The sequence below is a fragment of the Ascaphus truei genome, chromosome 4, assembly GCF_040206685.1.
Source record: "Ascaphus truei isolate aAscTru1 chromosome 4, aAscTru1.hap1, whole genome shotgun sequence".
Taxonomy (NCBI): domain Eukaryota; kingdom Metazoa; phylum Chordata; class Amphibia; order Anura; family Ascaphidae; genus Ascaphus; species Ascaphus truei.
This window is the reverse complement of record NC_134486.1, coordinates 286,743,634-286,766,894: the sequence shown is the minus strand read 5'-3', so window position 1 is coordinate 286,766,894 and position 23,261 is coordinate 286,743,634. Positions and strand designations below refer to the sequence as shown.

The window sequence follows — 23,261 nt, the reverse complement described above, 5'->3', positions numbered from 1 at the left end:
CTGAAGCAAATGTAAGCAACCTTTTAATCCCCAGCAAAGACACAGTGGGACCATTTGTTTCAGGGACACTGTCATTGTGTGTGACTGTGAGAAGAATAAGAACATTTGTATTTCAACTATCTGCTCTGTTCCTTCCACCACTTAAACCTTTGAGTACCAGAGAGGCCAGCTAAGTACTGTGTAGTTGGTCTCTCTGGCACTTAAGGGGTTATAGTCCAATTCCTCCAGAAAAGTATTGGAAGCAAACACACTCCTAAATCCAATGTGTCTTTATTGTTTGTTTTTCTAAATAATATGATTAATCACTATTAAATCTATAAAAAATAAATCAATAAACAATATAACAAAATGCATCAAAACCCTTACTTTCAATGAGAGAGAATGAGGACCATTTTACCCACTTGCCAAAACTAATTAGCAGGCACAAGCAGATACCTTTAATGTGCTGGAGCAGGGGTTCTCAACACCAATCCTCAAGACCCCCCTAATAGGTCAGATTTTATGGATATCCCTGCTTCAGCACTGATGTCTCAAACGGTGGCTCCTTCGAAGACTGGAGTTCAGAACCCCTGTGCTAGAGCATTAACACAGAGAAAGGGATTATACAGAATAATGTCAAGTAAAACGGGTTTTAGTATTATGAATTGTATGTTTAAATTTAAATTATACATTTCTCCAAACAGGAAACAACCAAGATAGCGATAATTCAGAGCTGCAACCCTCGAGTTCGAAAAAAACATTTCTTCTTCATATTACCTTTCCAACTCTTGATTTTTTTTGGCTTTGATTTTTTGAGAATTTTGCACTCAAGAGATATCGGCATGTTACAGAAAGAAAGCATAATGGGGATAGAACAAAATGGCCACCATTGCTCCTAGGAAATAATGACTGATTTAATGTTTATTGGGTGTGTTTTAAGAACTAAACATAAACAAACAAGGTGCTGATTTTTTTAATTTTTTAAGTTCTTTGTATTTTGGTATTTGTCTGTCCAAACACTTTCATAGGGTTTGCCCATTTACAAATACAAAAGATCTCACTGGTTAGAAAAGAACATTTATGTTGAGCATGGATTGCATTTCCCGGATAATGCCCCACGTCTATAATGCGGCTCTCAGAAGGCAGAATAATTTACTGTCTGCTTAGCATTTATTCTTATATGAAGAACAAAAATCAACATTTACTAATAATTTGCATACGTTAGACCCATCTTGCAGAAACCAATGACAAATTTAACATACAACAAAAAATTGACAAAATAACTACTGGCACAGAGATGTTTTATGAACCTTATAAACGTTAAATCCCATTAAATTCTAAGTTGCACGTTAACATTGGCTGACTAGCACATGGGCTTTGGGCACTAACAACACTATATTTAATACTGGCAATGCTGCCAACATCAGCACACAGACCCTTTCCATACTGTCTGATCTAGAACGTGGTTTTGCTTCTTCTCTGTTCAAACAATAAATACAAAACATATGTATTTGAAGGCCCCAATTTAATTAGTAACTTCCATTTAAATAAAAAAAGTTATTAGTGTTACGTCTGCAACAACCCACACTGAATTTAAAATATCAATCTTAATGTATTTATTCATGACAATATTGACCTTTTTACTGCTGGAGGGACCTGCAACACATTGAGCAATGCTATACAGTACATGGCTCTTATCACTGAAGTGGTTAAGCAAACAGAACTGTTACCTTCTGTTACGTTTACACTATTTCCTAAAAAATATCTCCTAAATGAGAGTATATTGGTGCATTATATTATGTATTGAAACCTCAAATATCTTTTACATCTTGAACAATAAATAAGAGAGTCAAAAATGTATTCTAATTGCAGCCAAGAGAAAATCACCAGGGCAGCTTAATTTGCCTTTTTACCAGTACAATTGGAAATTGTTTTAGAATTATTGCCAACAGTCTTAAAAAGAAAAAATGCCTTGGTTAAAAGTAATAAATATTTTTTTCATACATACTATCCAATCGCTTTATATGGTGCAATGCATGCATAATTAATCCCAGCACCTAAGGGTTTACAATCTCATATGTTGTACTTTTGGGAGCAAATGAAGACAAAGTTACTTTCCCAATGGGATATGACACTAGGTCACACACTTAAGAGGTTAGTTCCTTGACCCCAATATATTAAAATATTTAAAACGGTTGAAGAACCTTGTTTTGTGATATTGCCTCCAGCCCTAGTTACATTTTCCATTACATGTAATGTTTATTTTCCAGGCAGGTTCGTTTTCTTATTTGGTTTCTCACTGATTGACTTAGAAATTAAAATACAGAAAAGGACAAAACCTATTATTGCCCGCATTCTTTTTAGCGCACTCTTTTCAGTCACCAATCCAACTTAAACAACTTAAAAGGGTAGAGACGGAAAGAAAAAAAATAGAAATTGAATGAAATCCACTGTGCATTTTCTTAATGCTCATTACAGAACGAATAATCGTACAATGAGCAAGCCTCTCTGACAACATAAGGGTTACGCCCTACACAAATAGGGAAAGTAGGTTCTCACAAGGGGCTTGTTCTGTAACACCTACAATATTTTACTCCCATGCAGCCATGTGCCACCCCATGGCAGCAAAGAAACATTTTCTTTGCCATAGTATCATTTCTTCAAGACCAGATACTGTTTTATCTGTGTTACAGTATTTGTGTATGTATCAGAGTTATAGTTTGGGCATTATTAATTGCCAATACTCAGTTCAGCAGTAAACATCTGTCTTGCCTTTTATGGCTTAAATTAAACCCCTTGTTGCCAGCGAAATAAGGAGGGGCGCCAACGGGGGGTGCGTTGGGACAACAGTCTTGGGCCCGTTGGCAGAGGGGGGAGGAATCCAGAATTTGTGCCTGACTGTAAGTCGGACCCAACCTCTGTCGGCAACCTGTGCGAACCTCTACCTCGCAACTGACAGGTCAAGACTGTAGTCCTGGGCCCCGGAAGAGCTGTCGATGGCCCAGGGGAGAAGCAACACATTGATATGAAAGGACAGAAAAATGGTTAACTATAGCAAAGTGGCAGCACAAATATCATAAAACCAATCTGTGTACTTAACTGTATTGCATACTGGTGCATGTTGCTCTACTTGGAGTGTAATAAGTATTTTAAATGGAGTAGGTGTCTTATCTATAAAACAATTTGCTGTCACTCTTTGCAGTGAACAGGTATCACATTGCTGTAATGTACAGTAGTTGTTTACTGAAAGACAGTGACAAATCCTCTCTAAACACACGAAAGAGACCAGCAGGAAGCCCAAACATTTTCAGAAAGTAATGGTCCTGAGAACGGAGTGCAATAAGATTCACACTTCTGATCAGTAAGAATGTAGTTCCCCATGAATTGTTGATTTGTGCATGTGTCTCTATAATCTGGTCTCAGTCAGGCCACTTAGTAGAAGCTATTTCTGACTCCTGTCACCATCTTTCCAATACTGTTCTGTCTGCATTTCTGTAAGTCGAGACAACGTACGTTGAAAAGCAAATACTTCCTCTTCTCCTGTAAACATGGAAAGTTCTCCAGATAAATCCTGCACAGGAAGAAAGATAGCAATGTGTGAAAACAACCACAGTCACAGACAGAGGCTACTACGAGTGGGATCTATTCTGCAGAGCACAACTCTTTACCACTTCCTGTGTTAACCAGACCTACTGTATATTTCTAAAAAGATTACTTGAGCGTCAGAGAAGAGGATCAGTAACACACTGGGAGGAGGTTAGGTTATCAAAAGATTTGTAAGGAAGTCAGAATGGAAGTCAGAGGTGAGATTAGTTTTTGATTTCTGAACAGCAGTAATGTATATTTTACCCATTACAAATAAGTCATAATTTGTACCAGATACTTACTGGTAAAGATACTGATCTCTCTTCCTGGTTTTTAAATCTTGTGTGTCACGTGGACCAGTAGAAAGCTGCAAACGATGACGTGGCTGTGTGACACAGGAGATTTAAACCACCATTTTGTTTCACCTGGAGGGGCCTGAATACCAGTACCTTCACCTGTGACTATCTCCAGAAACCAGGGGGTCCACACAGCTGAAAATGGCACGGTCCAGCTCTGGGGATACCATGGCTTCCATCCTGTAAATTGTTTTTAGGTTACATGCTTTAATTATCACAGGTCACAGACAATAACCAAACAGCGAATGGCCACATTCATATCATTAGCAGCAATTCACTTGCTCTCTTCTGTACAATATTTTTTCCTTCCATTGCATAGATACCAGTGGGAATCCGGGTAGGTAATATTGTGCCACTCTAAGGTACCTGAGTCAGCCCCAAATCATCCATCAGTATTCTGCTTGCTTGTTCTTCGGCATCATGCTGCTTTTGTAGAAACAGGCCTTGCAAAGGAGTATCAGCGGAACAAATAACACGCACCTGGAAGTAGATGTAGCTTAACTGAATACTAATGTTGCATTCATTTTCAGCATTTATACATCGCACACCTCAAATAAAAAAATAAGTAAATGTTAGACACAGTGTCAAAAAACTGAATGGGTGCCATGCAGGAGAACATTAAGGCCTTATACGAGAAATGCCAAACTGGCAAAATGCCAAATAGCACAGTGCAGATACCGTTGTAGTGATAGAGATGCTTTAAACGTGCAGTTCTCTCTATTGTTAAAAAAAATCCTGGGAAATATGCAAATACAGATACATGTACATATTACAATTATTAATTTGCATATTTCCCAGTTATCTCTCTCTGAGGTATGTGCCCAGGTATCTTTTTCATCTTACCACCTGAGCAAATGGTCCCACTCCTAAAATGGCGCCTCTCAAATCGGGCAAACAAATGCATGCCGTCTTTTTGCATGGGAAATATCACAGTTTAATGAATAAGCACCAGTGCTTCAAAAAAATCCCTGCTGCCCAGGATAGAACAACGTGGCAGAATATCATCCAATAGAGATTTAATTTTAGTCGGATGATGTAATTTCCCTTGATTGAGAGGAAGAGCCAATCAACCGTGAAGATGAGGAATGCAGGCGATTCTTGGAGAGGGAAAAAGTAACCTAGCATATTCCATGATAAAGTTTCAATGCATTAATCAAAAACTGATCATACAGTAAATCAGTAGACAGATTAATTTGGAAAGCATGTTTGAGGTAATACTTATAGTGGACCACTTGTCAATAGCTCTTTATTGATTTTGGGTGGAATTGCACCATAGACAGCAGACGTCCCGGATATGACCATAGATCCAATGGGAGTACAGCCTAAAGGCGGAAAGGGCCTTCCTCATGGTAGTTATAATAGAACAAAAGGAGAAAATGGAACAAAAAGCACCTCAGCAGTTATTCATGAGAAAGTGGCACAATCGTCATTATTTCTAATATTTACAGAGACGTAGGTGTCAGAAGGGGTCTTATGGCATAGCACCATTTAGTAAATATGACCCTATGTGTAGTGATAAAATGCATCATCATACCATACAGGCTTCAGTGTTAGCAAAGCAAATTCTGTAATGTTTACAAATAATGGAGGCAAGCAGAAATAAAATGAAAATACCTAAAATAATTAGTGTGAATCATGCATTAAAGTAGCAATCCCAAGAAAAGTTTATTTTTTAAATCTTACTTGAAGCGAGCTCAACGGGGGTCTTCTGATGCTCAGGACCACTTCCCCCCTCCCCCCGGTTCCACGAAGGCGAGCTAAGCATATTGGGAAAACAATATGGCTGCCAGGGTCAGGGCTCAGTCCGGCAGCAAATAGGAAAACTGCAACATCATTTTGATGTCGTGGCTTTCTATTGGTGCCTTCGGCAGACATATTTGTAGGCAAAAAACCCAGGGGGGAACCTCCTGACTATCCAGTTCAGGCAATATAAATAATGTCAATAAGAAAAATTAAAGTATATGTAGAACAAAGTGCTTGCCTAGACAAGGCAAAAGAAGGCCCTATATACTAGCACTCATCTAGTTGAAAGTATTGTTATAGTTTAAGACATAACCTTTAATGGTAAAAATAGTATAACATAATGGGTGGACAAACTAGTGTCGCAAACAAACGGCACAAAAAAGTGGTTAAAATAGTATTAAATAATGATAATAATGGTTCTAACTATTGAGCTCTTAACCAGCTTGGTAACAGATGGTCGGTGTAAACTGCCTACTCTAGGGCTGTGTCTAATGTTAATATAGAGGTGGAGTGGCTCTGGGGTTAAAACCTATGGACATTGTGACCTCCAAAAGGAGGTTGTCCTCTATATAACAGTTTATTGTATTTGGAATAGCCATATGAGATGTATCATGGCATACACTCCAATCTGTTGGCTCAATTAGATAGTACTCATGACCACAGTTTAACAGTTTGATCCCATCCAAATATTTGGAGGGTCTTTTTTTGATCCCTTGAGATCAAACGGTTAAACTATGTTCTTTATCTCCACTGCACCACGATTACAATTTAAAAATAAGTGTATTAGGAGAGCAGAATAGAATGAACCTTTTTACGCATGACCAAAGCCAGCCTCAGACTGTTAACAGGTAAGTATATTATTAGTGGTAGGTGTATTGACATTGGTCAGCGAGGATAGATGTTACAAAAGGTAAAACTCACTTACGGGCTGATGTTAGCCCAGTGTGTGTGAAATAATGAGCAATTAAATTATTGCATACCCGTAGCAATCTAACAACTCAGATTAAATTGGTTGATTCATGGTTGTGACAATACAACACTTGACCTGTATTGTAGAGTGGGAGCTGGAGCTTGTATAGTGGACAGATAAAGAAAATAGAATGGCGATATAAAATCATACTGATACAACTACATAGAGGGGCAACAAAACACCAGTACTCCAATAGGATAAGAAGGGATGTAATGATTAGCATTAGGTGCTGATCCTATGCAAAATAAAAGTACTAGCACAAATGCTGTTAATTATAAATGTGCCCCAAGCGGCCTGTATAGCTCACTGGTGTGTACATAAACACCTCTTAGGAGTGTACAAGGGGTGAGCGAGTCCCCTTATAGTGCGTGATCATCACCGGTGTGTGCATAAACACCATGAAGTGATTTAAATTGGCCACATAGACCTTATGTAGTGGTAGCAGGCTAATGGGTTTGCACAGATCTCATTGAGTATATAGATTAACCTAATAAACACTTGGATCAAATCGGTGTATTAATGAACACCACTTCGGCATATAATAATAACAATAGCATGTTCTTGTATAGCGCTGCTACTTTTACCCAGCACTTTACAGAGACATTTTGCTGGCACAGGTCCCTGCCCCGTGGAGCTTACAATCTATGGTTTCTTTTTGGTGCCTGAGGCACAGGGAGATAAAGTGTCTTGCCCAGGACAAGGAACCAGGAAGTGGGAGAACAGCACTAACTGGAACTATTAGTGTAGAAAGGTGGCGGTCACTGCAGAAACGGAGCTCAGTCAGGATACAATAAAATCAGCTTTATTTCACGGTGCTGCACATTACAGAGAGACCATCTCTGACGCGTTTCGTCTCGTAGCAGAGACTTTATCAAAGAGTACAATCTCTCAACATAGCAGGGTATCTAAATAGGCCGCCCTTGATCATCATTGGTTAGAACGCTAATGAGCCACAGTAGTGGGTGGTAACCTTGATTACACTATGAAAAACCATGAATGAACCGGGCAGTATACAATAGAACACCTGCATTGGATGGAATTAACACACATGCAGAAAATTAAAACAAAAACCACTAATAACATATTAAAAACAAAGAAAACAGAAGTAACATGTAGCATCCGTATAAGTAATTGTATAAACATATCACATCATGTAATGGAGGCAATACCCTTGCGGAGGAATATAGATGCTAAGGACATTGAAATAATACATTATAACATGCCTCTGATTTGAAAGATAAACAATATACAAACAATCTCAAAGACTGAAATATACACATCCCAAATACATGAGACTATATATAAATTACATTAAGTCCATATAGGTACATATGTGAAAAAAAGGGGGGTTGGTGTGTGTGGGTGTGGGTTATAAATCGATGAACAATGTTGATGTACTTTATCGAATACATATATGTACCTATATGGACTTAATGTAATTTATATATAGTCTCATGTATTTGGGATGTGTATATTTCAGTCTTTGAGATTGTTTGTATATTGTTTATCTTTCAAATCAGAGGCATGTTATAATGTATTATTTCAATGTCCTTAGCATCTATATTCCTCCGCAAGGGTATTGCCTCCATTACATGATGTGATATGTTTATACAATTACTTATACGGATGCTACATGTTACTTCTGTTTTCTTTGTTTTTAATATGTTATTAGTGGTTTTTGTTTTAATTTTCTGCATGTGTGTTAATTCCATCCAATGCAGGTGTTCTATTGTATACTGCCCGGTTCATTCATGGTTTTTCATAGTGTAATCAAGGTCACCACCCACTACTGTGGCTCATTAGCGTTCTAACCAATGATGATCAAGGGCGGCCTATTTAGATACCCTGCTATGTTGAGAGATTGTACTCTTTGATAAAGTCTCTGCTACGAGACGAAACGCGTCAGAGATGGTCTCTCTGTAATGTGCAGCACCGTGAAATAAAGCTGATTTTATTGTATCCTGACTGAGCTCCGTTTCTGCAGTGACCGCCACCTTTCTACACTACTATTTCTACCTATCCGGCTGGAGCACGCTGGCAATCCTGTTGCATGGGATTCTACGATCCCTCCCAGCGTCTGACGTCAGTTCCCGAGCGTCAGCAGTGCCGGAGCGCACGGCCTGCTGGGACCTGCCTGGAGCTGCAGGGGGAGAACGCCATACACCGCACGGAGCACCCGTGGAGCGGTGAGAGGCGAAGAGGACGTACGCAGACGGTGGGCTCCTGTCCCTGAGAGGCTGCTAGACGACATCCACCCTGTGGGATATTCGTGAAGCGGGGACAGCGATAAGAGACGAGCGGCGAGGTGACCAGGTCGGGTAAGGGCAGCAGATATAGACTGCCGTGAGTTCATGAGAGAGGCTCCCATCAGGGCTTCTTCTCCTGCCTCTATCTATATTCTGCTAATCGGCCCCCCCACCGTGGCTTCAAAGCAACCATACCTCCCCCCCCCCCCCTTCTGGACTTTATCCATTTATTCCTTTTAATCTGCAACATCATTGCCTACATTTCTATATATAGAGGCTGCATACCTTCAACACAAACAAGAATTTGCACCAGTTAGAGCGCAGGACACTTGGGGTTTACTCTCCACCTTTTCTACTAACTGGAACTATGCTCAGCCAAAGTGCAAGTGGCACAGCTGAGCATATATGGGAGAGCATGACCAATGAGAGAGGGGGGCGCAGTGGAGGCGCAGCCTCTACGGAGGCACGGATAGGAGGAGAGACACAGGAGACAGGTGGGCATAACAAAGAGAGTTGACATGCAGCTTGGGAGTGGTGCACAGACGGCGCGTGTGCGTCGCGCGACGTTGAGGGCAGTGGGGTTGCGCGAGAGATCAGGTAAGGAGGCAGTGTGCCGCGGGGGATGCGCTCCCCGATTCCTTACAGTCTGGTAATTGGATCAGTCTGGTGTATTAATGAACACCACTTTTGCATGATAATAATATTAATAATAATAGCATGTATAGCGATGCTAGTTTTACGTAGCGCTTTACAGAGACATTTTGCAGGGCACGGGGCTTACAATTTATATCTATATACACTCTATATTTTTTTGGTGCCTGAGGCACAGGGAGATAAAGTGACTTGCCCAAGGTCACAAGGAGCCGACACTGGGAATTGATTGGTTCCCCTGCTTCAAACTCAGTGCCAGTCAGTGTCTTTACTCACTGAGCTGCACCTTCTTCATGATAAATGGTCTGATCTTAAAATGTATCCTAGAATATTGTATCTCACAGCAAAATAATTGCTGAGTAGGCTTGGTGATTGTGACTATCACCCCCTTCGGATCCTTAGATAGGTATTGCTTCTGTTGCTTATAACCAATATTAGCCTATCAAATAATAGATAGCAGAAATTAGAGCATAGTCTGTGTGAAAACAATAGAGACTAGCTATTCTTATGATCTTGGAACATTGTTGCCGCTCTGAGCACGCTGTTTGTTACAGCCGTGCTCATCCGCAGATACCGTAACTGACGTCACATAGCGGTAACCTCCACCGACGTACGTTTCACGTTCGTGGATGCTTTGTCAAGGTGGCCCCGCCTCTTCGGTACCTGTGCCATTAAGTAGTCATTTGTTGCCATGGTAATTGATACACAGTAAGGCTGCAGTCCCTCGATTGGTACGGAACTGTAAGTGATTGGTTTTTCTAGCAATTTGTCATGTAAGGTTAATATGTATGATACTGATATATTAGATATGGGTCCTGATTACTTAGAGTGTGAGCAGGGATCGAAATATCTTAGTGATTCACAAATATAGGATACACAAATGTAGAGGCATTCCATGAATATAGATTGTTAATGATCATATTACTAAGCTCAAATGTTTAGGTTAATTGTTCATCCTCTAGTGGTTATGGACTCATTGTAACCCATATAGCCACTGAGGCTGATATAGTAGTATCTTCATTTTGTGTAACTTCAATAATTTGTTTACATATACGGAGATGGTAGGATTTAGCCCTCTAAAGGTATTTTATGAAAACAGGTCAGACAGATTCTGGTGAATAATAATTTACCAGAAGGTTACGTGTGGTTAGTTACCGATAAACGGGGAAAAGACAAACCCTTTATTTAGGCCTTGGGGGAATAGGGTGCCCAATGTATAAATCCATTGGGCTTCTATTTTAAGGAGTTATTTATCCCAATTCCCTCGGCGCATGCTTTCCGGAAGGTGATCAATCCCCTTGAATATGAGATTAATCATGTCACCACTGTGCTCACCGTTAACATGTTTAGCTAACGGTGTATTCGAGTTATTACGAATTGCCCCAATGTGCTCCAAAACTCTTCTTAGTTGGCGGCAGGTCTTTCCTATATATTTCTTTCCGTATGTGCAGACCACCTGGTAGATCACACCAGAGGTTCTGCAGTTGACAAACGCTTTCATGACAAATTTTCTTGAGTCGTTCCAGTTGTTGAAGCTTTTGGAGACTTCAGTGAATTGGCACGCACGACAACCCTGGCATTTACAGCTTCCAGTACTCCTTTTGGACAGCCAGCTACTTCTATCTAGAGGTTCTAGATTGCTGTGAATAAGAAGGTCTTTGATGTTTGTAAACCTATGCTAACCATAGCCGGTTTGTTTGGGAGTACCTGGCATAGTTAAGTGTCCTCCAAGAGAACATGCCAGTGGGTCTACAGTATCCTGTAGTTTTGTTGCCATTGTTTATTGAATGTGCCAACCAGTCTAATCTTATTTTGGACTGGTGCTGGTTTAGTGTGCAGAAGCGAGGCCCTCTGGGTGTATTTAGCCCTTTGATAGTCCTTCTTCAGGCTTTTCTTACTTTAGCCCCTGGACAAGAAATGTTCTGTCATTAATTTAGCTTGGGATTCAAAAGCCTCGTTAGTGGAGCAATTCCGTTTCACTCTGAGCAATTGGCCAATAGGAATTCCCTTGATCAAGTTCTTCGGGTGGTGGCTATGTGTTTAGCAAACTGTTAGTGGCAGTGAATTTCCTATGGACATGGTCTCCAGATGTCCATCCATACCACAACGTATTTTCAGATCTAAGAAAACATTGCTAATCGCCACCGATATCATATGTCAGTCTCAGGTTTAGTTGGTTATCATTGATTTTATTAACGAATTCTACAAACAGTTCTTGGGTGCCATTCAAGAGGATAATGATATCATCAATATATCTGGCCCAGAGAATTACATGGGCTGTGAACCTATTATCCTCTGTGAATACTTTTTTGGGCTTCCCACCAGCCCAGGTACAGGTTCCCTGTACCTGGTGGTAACGGGTGCTCACCACAAACAGGACGGGACCACGAGGCCGAGGTGGGGATATTGGTAAACACCAACCTACAACTGCGTAACTAAGTGCAGAGTGAAGGTCATGTAGCCGGGTCAGGGTAGGAGAGGTCAGAATGGTCGTGATACTCGCCATGGTCTAGGATTGGAGAAGTTGGATGGTCGTTGTGCGTAGCCGTGGTCCAGGGGTAGAGAAGGTGGGAGTCCAAAAGGAAGCAGAGGTCAAGGTTCAGAGAAGGCAGAGGTCCAGGTCCAAGCTGAGGTAAAAAAGGTACAAGAGAGCAAGACACAATGCACAGAGAAACAGCAGGGCAGCAGGATGCTTGAGGCAAGTACTACAAAACATAAACAAAGTCTATGCTCAGCCAATTTGCTTGAGGCAAGGCTGAGCATATAAGGATCTGATAGCCTTGTGCTGCTCTCTCGTTGGCTTTGAGCAATGAGTCATTAGACATAGGCTGTCCATTGATAGGCAGGGGTGGGGTGTATCGCAGGTGTGGAGTAGCTGATGGTATTAACCCCTTGCATGCCTGTGCTAGTGCGGCACTGGTGTGTAGCCCTATCAGTGCTAGGAACATCGACCGTGACGTCACGGACTGCATCGCAGGGGCAGGGCCGAAGCCCGATCCTGGAAGGTGTGGCGCAGCGCTTGCGTGGGATCTTTGTGCGGGGCACGTCAAGGGACATGTCACAAGGGCGGGGCCTAAGCCCGATCCATGCGGTGTCCCCCAGCCTGGCAGCACGACTCCTGTGCGCAACCTTAGAGTGAAGTGCGTCACCTGACTTGTCACGGGAAGCGCCACAGGGCGGGACCAATGTCCAATCCTCACAGTACCCCCCCCCCCCTTCAAAAGTGACCTCTGGGCGGCCAAGGATGGCTTGGCGGGAAAACTCTGTGAAACGAACAAGCCATGGGGCATGAAGTTGGTCCCTGGGGATCCAAGAACGCTCCTTGGGACCGAAGCCCCTCCAATGAACCAGATATTGAAGCCTCCCATCTGGTTATTCTGGAATCCATGATGGCTTGGACTTCAAATTCTTGCTGTCCTTCAACCAAGAGAGGTTTGGGAGGAGACACCGAAGCAGGAGACTGGGGATGTATGAAAGGTTTGAGTAGTGAAGTGTGGAAAACTGACAGGATCCTCATGAATGCAGGCAACCGTAGTCGATAGGCCACCGGATTGACTTTCTCAATGACGGGAAATGGGCCAATATATATTGGTGCCAATTTTGTAGAGGGGACCTTCAGCCGGATATTCTTAGTGAACAGCAATACCTTTTGTCTTGGATTGTATGTTGGGGTTTCACAACGATGCCGGTTGGCCTGCTTTTTCTGCATAGAGACTGCCTTTCTGAGATTCATCTGAATCTTTCTCTATGACTCTTGTAGATGTAGGATTCTGTTATCTGCTGCCGGTACCCTGTATCCGTATCCTGCAGTAGGGAGAACTGAGGGATGGAAGCCGAAGTTGGTAAAGAACGGCGAGTCCTGTGTCGACTCATTATGAAGATTGATGCGAGAAAATTTGGCCTAAAGGCAAGTGATTTATCCAGTGGTCTTGATTGTCAGAAATGAAACAACGGATGAATTGTACCGGAGACTGATTCGTGCGTTCCGTTTGACCATTAGTCTCAGGATGACAGCCAGAAGAAAAGTGAAGAGAAATCCCTAGTTGTTTGCAAAAAGCCCGCCAAAACTTAGAGACAAATTGGGAACCTCGATCCGACACAATAACTTGGGGGGACCCATGAAGACAAAACACCTCCTTGATGAATACCTAAGACAATTTGAGGGTATTGGGTAGACCCTTGACGGGAATGAAATGAGCCTGCTTAGAAAAACGGTCGATGACCACCAGAATGGTATACCTACCCTTGGATACTGTTAGCTCCACAATGAAAACCATGGAAAGATGGGTTCATGGGCGATTCGGAATTGGGAGAGGTTGCAACAAGCCTGGTGGCCTGTTAAGAGGAGTCTTGTTCTGGGCACATGTAGAACATGCAGTGAGAAATTCCTTTATGTCCTTACGCAGCCCTGGCCATCAAAAAGTCAGTTCCAGCAGATTGATAGTTCTCCTAGTACCAGGATGACCGGAGCTTTTAGACGAATGACCCCATTCCAGTACATTTCTACGAAATGCTTGTGCGGTGAATAGAAGTCCCTCTGGAACTTTGAGACCCAACGGAGTATCAGACTGACCTTGCGCAATGTCTTCCAATGAATCAAATGTATTAGCGGGAAGAATGGTCTCCTTTCAGTCCTCAGCCCTGTCGTCTACCAGAAATTGATGGGAGAGGGCATTTGCCATCATGTTTTTTTGACCCAGGTAGGTATGAAATAATGAAAATAAAGCGGGGGGAAAAAAGTGACCAACGCGCTTGTCGTGACCCCAAGCGATGAGCACCCTCGATGTACAAGAGGTTCTTGTGATCCGTCAGTATGGTAACAGGGTTTTCAGTGCCCTCGAGCAAATGCCTCCATTACTCTAAGGCCATTTTGATGGCCAGGAGTTCACGATTGCCTACGTCGGAGTTTTGTTCGGCGGACGAGAATTGTTTGGAAAAAAAAAAAACCCACAAGGGTGTAGTCTGGCCTGAGGAGTCTTCCTTTGGGATAACCCTGATATAAGATGCGTCCACCTCGAGAGTGAACGGCAATCCTGGGTTAGGATGCATGAGCACGGGAGATGACACGAAGGCCGCTTTCAGTCTTTCAAATGCCTGAATGGCTTCAGGAGACCACAGCGTAGGATCGTCTCCTTTTGCGTCAAGGTCGGAATGGGTGCTACAACAGACGAGAAATTTTGGATGAACCTCCGATAGTAATTAGTGATGCCTAAGAACCGCTGTACGGCTTTCAGAGTCGTGGGACGAGGCCAATCCACAACCGCCTTCACTTGGCTGGGTCCATCTTTCCCTCTTTAAAATCTTTGGAATCCCTCAGAAATTTTACGTTGTTTTCTCTCACCATGGCAACGAACGGCTACATAATGGCACAGGTACCGAAGAGGCGGCCACATTGACAAAGTGTCCACGAATGCGAAACGTACGTCGGTGGGCGTTACCGCTAAAGTGAAGTCAGTTCCGGTATCTGCGGATGAGCACGGCTGTAACAAATAGCGTGCTTGAAGCAGCAACAATGTTCCAAGACCATAAGAATAGCCAGTCTCGATCTGTAATCGCACAGGCTATGCCCTAATTTTTGCTATTATATGATAGGCTAATATTGGTTACAGTATAAGCAACGGAAGCAATAACTATCTAGGCATCTACTCAGCAATTATTTTGCTGTGAGATACAATATTCTGGGATACATTTTAAGATTAGACCAATTATCATGCAAAAGTTGTGTTCATGAATACACCAGGCTGATCTAATTACCAGACTATTTTACCAGCCAGCGTCTGACCGTTTCACAGCGGGCTTTGCACTGGTTTTGTTATTCAATACTAAACAGTGTAAGGAATCCGCTCCGCGGTTTACTGGTTGCCTTACCTTGCAGACCGGTGCAGTTCTGGAACAGCTCTCCTGATGTTTGCTGCAGCCTGGATTCACTCACCAAAGCAATACACACTCCCTCTGGTATCTACTGCAGCTGTGCAGCATATCACTGCAACCTATACTTGCATTCACTCATTGGAGCAGTACCTTCACACCCCCGCCGGGGATTGGCCCGCTGGCCTTTAAGTATTGCTTTCCCATAATGCTCCTTGCCGAGCATAGTCCTTACTGGATGTCACAACCTGTTCTGCCACAAGCTCCTGCTTGTTCTTCTGTGCTGAAGCGGAGGTTCCATCCTGCGTCCTTCAGCTTCCTTCAAGCTCCCGCTTGTTCTCCTGTGCTGAAGCGGAGGTTCCGCCCTGCGTTCTTCAGCTTCCTTCAAGCTCCCGCTTGTTCTTCTGTGCTGAAGCGGAGGTTCCGTCCTGCGTCCTTCAGCCTCCTGTTCTCCTGTGCTGAAGCAGAGGTTTCGTCCCTGCGTCCTTCAGCCTCCTGGATTCCTGCACTGAAGCGGATGTTTCGTCCCTGCGTTCTTCAGTCTCCTGGATTCCTGCACTGAAGCGGAGGTTTCCCTGTGTATCTTCAGCTTCCTGGTTCCTGGGGCCTACTCTTTCCCTAATCTAGAGAGGCCGTGTCCTGGTTCCTGCGCTGAAACAGAGGATTCCCCAGTCCGCTCAGGACTCTTGCGCTGTGCACTGGTTTACCCGTGCAGCTAGGCGGTGTGCTACGCTGGTCTGCTTACCATCTCCTGTGACCACCACCATGGGCCATGGTCGTCGCACGCGCAGAGGCCAACCCCGCGCTCCTAAGCTGAAGCGGGGCTCTCCTGACTACATGTTGCCGAACTATTGCTTGAACAATGTTTATCCTGATGTCTCCTGTCCTGACCCTGGCTTGTACAACGACGACGCTGTCTTCTCCTATCCTGATCCTGCGATATATGACAACGAACTGCGCAATCCGGATCAGCCTGCGCGGTCTCAGGTCGGTGCTTTTACAACCCCACCTCAGCCTCGCGGTCCGACCCTGGTTTGTGGCGAGCAGAACCCTGACAAACAGTTCTTATACTACTTATGCTAGTGTCAAGTTTTAGTAGTTATTAAAGTACCCTATTGGAGAGTCCATGATACATGAATGTAGCTCAGCTAACTACTAATCCGCTTACAGATTCTAAGTTATGACATTCACTTGGGATCAGACCATTTAATATGCCGAAGTGGTGTTCATTAATACACTCGTTTGATCCAAGTGTTTATTAGGTTAATTTATATACTCAATGAGATCTGTGCAAACTCATTAGCCTGCTACCACTACATAAGGTCTATGTGGCCAAATTGAAATCGCTTCATGGTGTTTATACACACACCGGTGATCATCGCGCACTATTAGGGGACTCGCTCACCCCTTGTATACTCCTAAGGAGTACTGGTGTTTTGTTGCCCCTCTATGTAGTTTTATCAGTATGATTTTATATCGCCATTCTATTTTCTTTATTTATCAGTCCACTATACAAGCTCCAGCTTCCACTCTACATACAGGTCAAGTGTTGTATTGTCACAACCATGAATCAACCAATTTAATCTATGAGTTGTTAGATTGCTACGGGTATGCAATAATTTAATTGCTCATTATTTCACACACACTGGGCTAACATCAGCCCGTATGTGAGTTTTACCTTTTGTAACATCTATCGTCGCTGACCAATGTCAATACACCTACCACTAATAATATACTTACCTGTTAACAGTCTGAGGCTAGCTGTGGTCATGAGTACTATCTAATTGAGCCAACAGATTGGAGTGTATGCCATGATACATCTCCTATGGCTATTCCAAATACAATAAACTGTTATATAGAGGAGAACCTTCTTTTGGAGGTCACAATGTCCATAGATTTTAACCCCAGTGCCACTCCACCTCTATATTAACATTAGACACAGCCCTAGAGTAGGCAGTTTACACCGACCATCTGTTACCAAGCTGGTTAAGAGCTCAATAGTTAGAACCATTATTATCATTATTTAATACTATTTTAACCACTTTTTTTGTGCCATTTGTTTGCGACACTAGTTTTTCCACCCATTATTTTATACTATTTTTACCATTAAAGGTTATGTCTTAAAACTATAACAATACTTTCAACTAGGTGAGTGCTAGTATATAGGGCCTTCTTTTGTCTTGTCTTGGCAAGCACTTTGTTCTCCATATGTTTTTGTCCCTGGCACCTCTACTACAGACTGTAGCAAGAGCCACCTCCCCCTTCTCTCCCCTCCCTTCGTTTTTGACATTTTAAAGTATATGTACAAGAAGTGTGAGGTACGGACAAATGTTCGTTTTCTTTCTCCTGGGACAATCTGATATTAAAGAGTCAACACTTATGTTGATGCTATAGAGTATATACAAAAACAGTTATCAGGTGAGAAAATCCTAATTGATGTAGAAATGTCTCAGGAAAATTAGATCCAAAAGGATTCTTTTGTAAGAGAATATGATCTCACTGGGTACAGTATATTCATCACATTGGATACCCATGAAGCTCGGAAGAGACATTACACTTTATTAGACCCCACACTGGTGCAAAAAAAGTACACACCATCTGTCAAAGAATTTTTTTTATTGTTTTCAGTAAAAAATACGTTTACTTGATTAACCGGATAAGCAGTTGTATGTTATCGGCAACTGAGAACACAAAGTGTAATTAAGGGACCAATCATTAGTTACTGTATGTTTGATGTCAGAAGACCAACCAGGTTGCTAAAGTTTGAATATATTGCAAGAGCAAAAAGAAATGAAGGAGTAAAGGAAGCCCAGACAGATAACTGGAACAGTCCTAAGACAGTGGTTTTGAAATCTCTCATCAGGGCCGTGAGCCAAAGCAGGTTTTTGAGGCCACCATCCAAAATGATATAATAATAATAATAATATTCATATGAAAAGTAAGTGTAATAACCTGTGTTCAAGTGAATTGGGTATTCCTAAAACCTAGCTTGGTTGGGAGTCTCCAAGGAGAGGTTTGAAAATCACTGGTCTAGGAAGTATATAAAAACAAGTAATAAATATATTGAACATACCTTGTGATCATAGAAGGCATCAATGAGAGTAATGAAACGTCGAGCCTGGGACCTCTTTGACATGGTGAAAAGTGGGATGTGTCGAATAAAAACAGTGTCAAAACTCTTGCACATTTCCAAATAGTCACTGGCCCCCAGAGGCTATAATACAGAATTAAAGTATTAGAAATATTCACTGTACTGTACCTATATTATTTGAACAGCACAACAATCAAAAAGCAGACAACAAATACAAGTATAGGTCAATATTACACTAAGCAGTAAAATATAGTATGGGACTGTTCAAACAACCTGGTCTGGCTAGGAAGTCAAAGTTGTAAAGGTTAAAAGACTTTTACAAGATGACTTTCCACACGGTATTAAGCCCATCACAAAAGCACTAGGCAGGATTCAACTCAGTTTCTCTGTTAAATGGTTTGTGTTGATAACTTTGTAGAAAAAGCACTCCAAGTTGGATAAACAGGAGCATTCTCAATACTGTAGTTTCATATTTTTTCCAATAGTGTTTTTGTATAAAAAGTTGTGAAACATTGGTTTTCACATGTTTATTTTGATAGGTGTCATAAAAGATGATTTAACAAATGAAGTGTTTTTAAATTTGCCTTTTTAGCATAAACAGAATTATTTTTCTATTGAGCATTGAAATCAAGAGTCAAACGTTTGCTATTTCTACAGTATCCCCTGGGGTAGGTATCCAGATCCAAACATCACTGCATCTACTCCAATATGTTTGGGATTATTAGTCCTTACTGGTATTAATATGACTTTTGCAGGAAGCTTTTTTTGGACCAAAAGTTATACATATGTTAGCTTTAGAGCCCACATAATTCCCATATTTTTAGATTTGACATCTGTAACATTTATTGGAAAACTCCAATGTTTTTTGCTTCTATTGGTCTGGGGAAAATGAGAGATCTGCAAAGCTGCTACAAAGGTGAAAAGTTAATGAGAACATATTTGACGTTTGCACAGTAAATGCTTTGGGCCATATTTAGCAAGCACTGCTACTCTATAAGACCACTGTGTGCTGGAAGACTTCCCTATAAAATGTGGACATTTATGTTTTTGTCATTTCATTGAACATTCACAGTATTAACAAAAGTCACCAAAAGCCTTGCGAAAATCACAATTTTATGTCAAAGTCACTAAAATATTCACACAATACTGAATAGACATTTGATCTCCCGGTAAGATATTGACATTTGGCGACAACAGTTTCACATTTAACAGAACAGTGCAAATACCCCAAATCTGCAAAGGTTTTCATGAAGCTTGTTATGTGAATGGTGCTCACAAACAATTAAGGCCCACTTACATGGTCCTTTGTGCATTATTTTGCAACACTATACCATTAGTATCTGCTGCAACAGATATCTGGATGAAACCTGCATAGTTTTTTTATTGGTACAGAATGTGCTAACAGCATTTGTCATTCATAATACATACAGCTCTAATCATGATCATCATATGGTCTACTTTCAGACATACTGTAAGGAACTTGGCGTAATCTAACATTTTCACATTTTCCAGAACAGCTAAAATCGGTTTTGCAACCTTTTCTTAACTATTAAAGCCTGAAGGTTAAATGGAAGGAAAATTATGCAGATGTGCTAAATTTCAATCTATAAATTCATCCAGTTGGAATCTAAATAAAGCAGAAAACAGTGGAAAGAAAGTAAACAGTATTTTCATTAAAAGGTAAGACTCCACCAATGGTCTAAAACCAACAATCACTGTTATATTCAATGTCCATAAAGGATGCTTATAAAATGCTCCTGCAATCATCTGAATGTGCAGCCAATATAAATGTTGGGAATACTTTTAAGCTCCAATCTTGTCTCACAATGATGCCCTTTAAACCCTTACAATGCATTCCAGTTATCTTCCTAATCCTGGCCATTTATGTTCCATTATTATTATTTTTGTTACTGTAGTTATGTCTGCAGAAATTTCACTGAAATGTTGGCAGCATTACCTGGATATTGCCCCAGAATTTCCAAGCCAAGTTTTAGAATACTCGTTGGCGCACCTGTACATTTGAATTAAGCACAGCAGGCAATGGTTTAAATCACACACACTCACACACTCACACACACAGCTGCAGCGGCCGTTAGTGGAACAAATCACGGCGCCGATTTCGTGTGCTCTGCTGTACTCCACGCGGCATGAACGCGGCCAATTGCCACTGGGCGTGTAGCTACGAAGTGAGACGCGTAGAGTCGCCCACGTGACATCACCAGAGGACTCCCGATCGCTACCCTTCCGTAGCTGCGCTGACTGCGAAAGACCCTCGTTCCATCAGGATATACTTCCGGGTCCCAACAGACACTTTTATCTGGAAGCAGTGTGCTGCGACTGAGAGGTCTAAAACGGAGGTAGCGGGGAGTAACCAGGCCGGTGACATCATTTTTATGTATCTGATATATTTATGACACTGTGTAAGTGTTGAATTTGTATTGCCTTTATTAAATTGTCTTAATGTACTGGATTACGCTATGGATATCTTTCTCTTCTAATCCTGACTGGTGATAATTCCTGATTGATATCGCATCACATTGCATCAGATTGTCGACTGGGGTTCCAGCTTCATTACACCAGTCAAGCCCACGTGAGTCTCCACTTGACAGAGTTTCTACAAACACACTTTCTATCTAGAGGAGAATGTCAGGCTATCCGACCGTGAACTGAAGCTGAAACGAAAGTTGAGTTATGTAGCAAGACAATGGTTCTAAACATACAAGCAGATCTACAAAAGAATGACTGCAGAAGAAGAAATTCTGCGTTTTAGAATGACCTCGTCAACGCCCTGAACTAAACCCCATCGAAATGTTGTGGCAGGACCTGAAGCGAGCTGTCCATGCAAGGAAGTCCTCAAATGTCACTGAGTTGAAGCAGTTCTGTAAGGAGGAATGGGTCAAAATTCCTCAAAACCGATGTGAGACTGACCAGCAGTTTCAGGAAATGCCTAGTTGAAGTTATTGCTGCTTGAGGAGGTGCCACCAGCTGACTCTAAAGGTTTGCATACTTTTTGATGCATGGATATTGAATGTTGAATCATTTGCGGATAAATAAATGTTGAAAAAGTATCATGTTTTTGTGTCATCTGTTTGATCAGGTTATCTTTATCAATTATTAGGACTTAGATTAAAATCTAATAACATTTTAAGTTTGAAGTATGTAAAAATCCTACTTGGTATAGAATATATATATACACAGTGTTCAACAAACCTATTCCCCCGCACGCCCCGGGCGAGTGGATTTGACCTCGTGGCGACCTCCTTATGGCCGCCCAAACAGCGCACGTGTTTTTTTTTTTTTTAATTTTCCCTGCTCTTGCTGAAAATTGTTTTTTTTTTAAAAATCTAGCAGCCTGATTGGCTGACAGGACTTGGCGGGCTGCCAAGATTTTTTTCCCCATCCAGGCTAAGGCCACGCAGGCGCATCCTCTTCCTGCTGCTTGAAAAGGTTAGTACTCCATTGCATCCCCCCCTCCCGGTCCCCGCTTCCCCTCCCTGTCCCCGGGGTGGGTGATGGTAGCAGGGGTGTTCCCCCCCCAGTCCTCGCTCCTCCCCCCAGTCCTTGCTTCCCCCCAGGTTCCTGTGTCCACCCGCGAGGTGGGAGATGGTAGCGGGGGTGTTCCCCCCCCAGGCCCTGCTTCCCCCCTGGTCCCCATGGCTGCCTGCGCGGGGCGGGAGATGTGCACAGGGGGGGGAGCATGGTGCTGGCCGCGGCCTTTCCTCTCTTCCTTTCTCCCCCCACCCCCGAGTCCCAGGGGTTCCGCTGGCCGGCTGCACTCACTGCTGCCCCTGGCTTTTCCCTCTCCGCTCTCCTCCCTCCTAGGAGCGTGCGTGCAGTCCTCTCTGCCTCCTGCCTGTGAGCCGAGAGGGGGGGTCATCTGTGGTGTCGGCTTCTTCTGTAAACTTTCATGTGAGCTACTGGAGGTGGGGGGGGGGGGCTGCTGCTTCTTCTGCTCAATGTTGTGTGTGACAGACAGTGTGTGTGTGTGACAGACATTGTGTGTGTGTGACAGACAGACTGTGTGTGTGTGAGACAGACAGACTGTGTGTGTGTGAGACAGACATTGTGTGTGTGTGTGTGTGTGTGTGTGTGTGTGTGTGTGTGTGTGTGTGTGTGTGTGTGTGTGTGTGTGTGTGTGTGTGTGTGTGTGACAGACAGTGTGTGTGTGTGTGACAGTGTGTGTGTGTGTGTGTGCGCGCACGCAGGACACCAGAGGTACCCCCCAATCAGTCACCCCCTCCCCACCCAGTCACCCCCCCAATCAGCCAGTCACCCTCCCCCCCAGTCATCCAGTCACCCCCCCAGTCAGTCAGTCACCCCCCCAGTCAGTCAGTCACCCCCCCCAGCCAGTCAGTCACCCCCCCCAGCCAGTCAGTCACCCCCCCAGCCAGTCAGTCACACCCCACAGTCAGTCAGTCACACCCCACAGCCAGTCAGTCACCCCCCCCCAGCCAGTCACCCCCCCGCCAGTCAGTCAGTCACCCCCCAAGCCAGTCAGTCACCCCCCACCAGCCAGCCAGTCACCCCTCCCAGTCTCTCTCTGTCTCCCCATCTCTCTCTCTCTGTCTCCCCTCCCTCCTCTCTCTGTCTCCCCTCCCTCCTCTCTCTGTCTCCCCTCCCTACTCTCTGTATCTGGATATCTTATTTACCATGTATATCTTAACTGCCCCATACCTACACCGAAATAACCTATACTGCTTTCTTCCAGTTCTGATTCTCAAGCTTCAGACGGGAGGCATCGGAATCCCCCCTAACCCAGAAGACAGGTAGAG

At 42.9% G+C, this 23,261-nt stretch overlaps 1 protein-coding gene across 5 annotated transcripts in view; it reads right to left on the bottom strand.

Moving 5' to 3' along the window:
- Positions 1-254: 254 nt before the first annotated feature.
- The window catches only part of AFG1L (AFG1 like ATPase), a 173,815-nt gene continuing 150,808 nt past the window's right edge, over positions 255-23,261 (bottom strand). For all 5 annotated transcript variants that reach the window (XM_075597572.1, XM_075597573.1, XM_075597574.1 and 2 more), the window contains 3 exons: positions 18,472-18,612; positions 4,287-4,400; positions 255-3,550 (listed from right to left, as the gene is read on the bottom strand). In XM_075597572.1, coding sequence (XP_075453687.1) covers positions 3,422-3,550; positions 4,287-4,400; positions 18,472-18,612 — 384 coding nt within the window. In that variant the 3' untranslated portion in view covers positions 255-3,421. The remainder of the gene's footprint in view (positions 3,551-4,286; positions 4,401-18,471; positions 18,613-23,261) is intronic.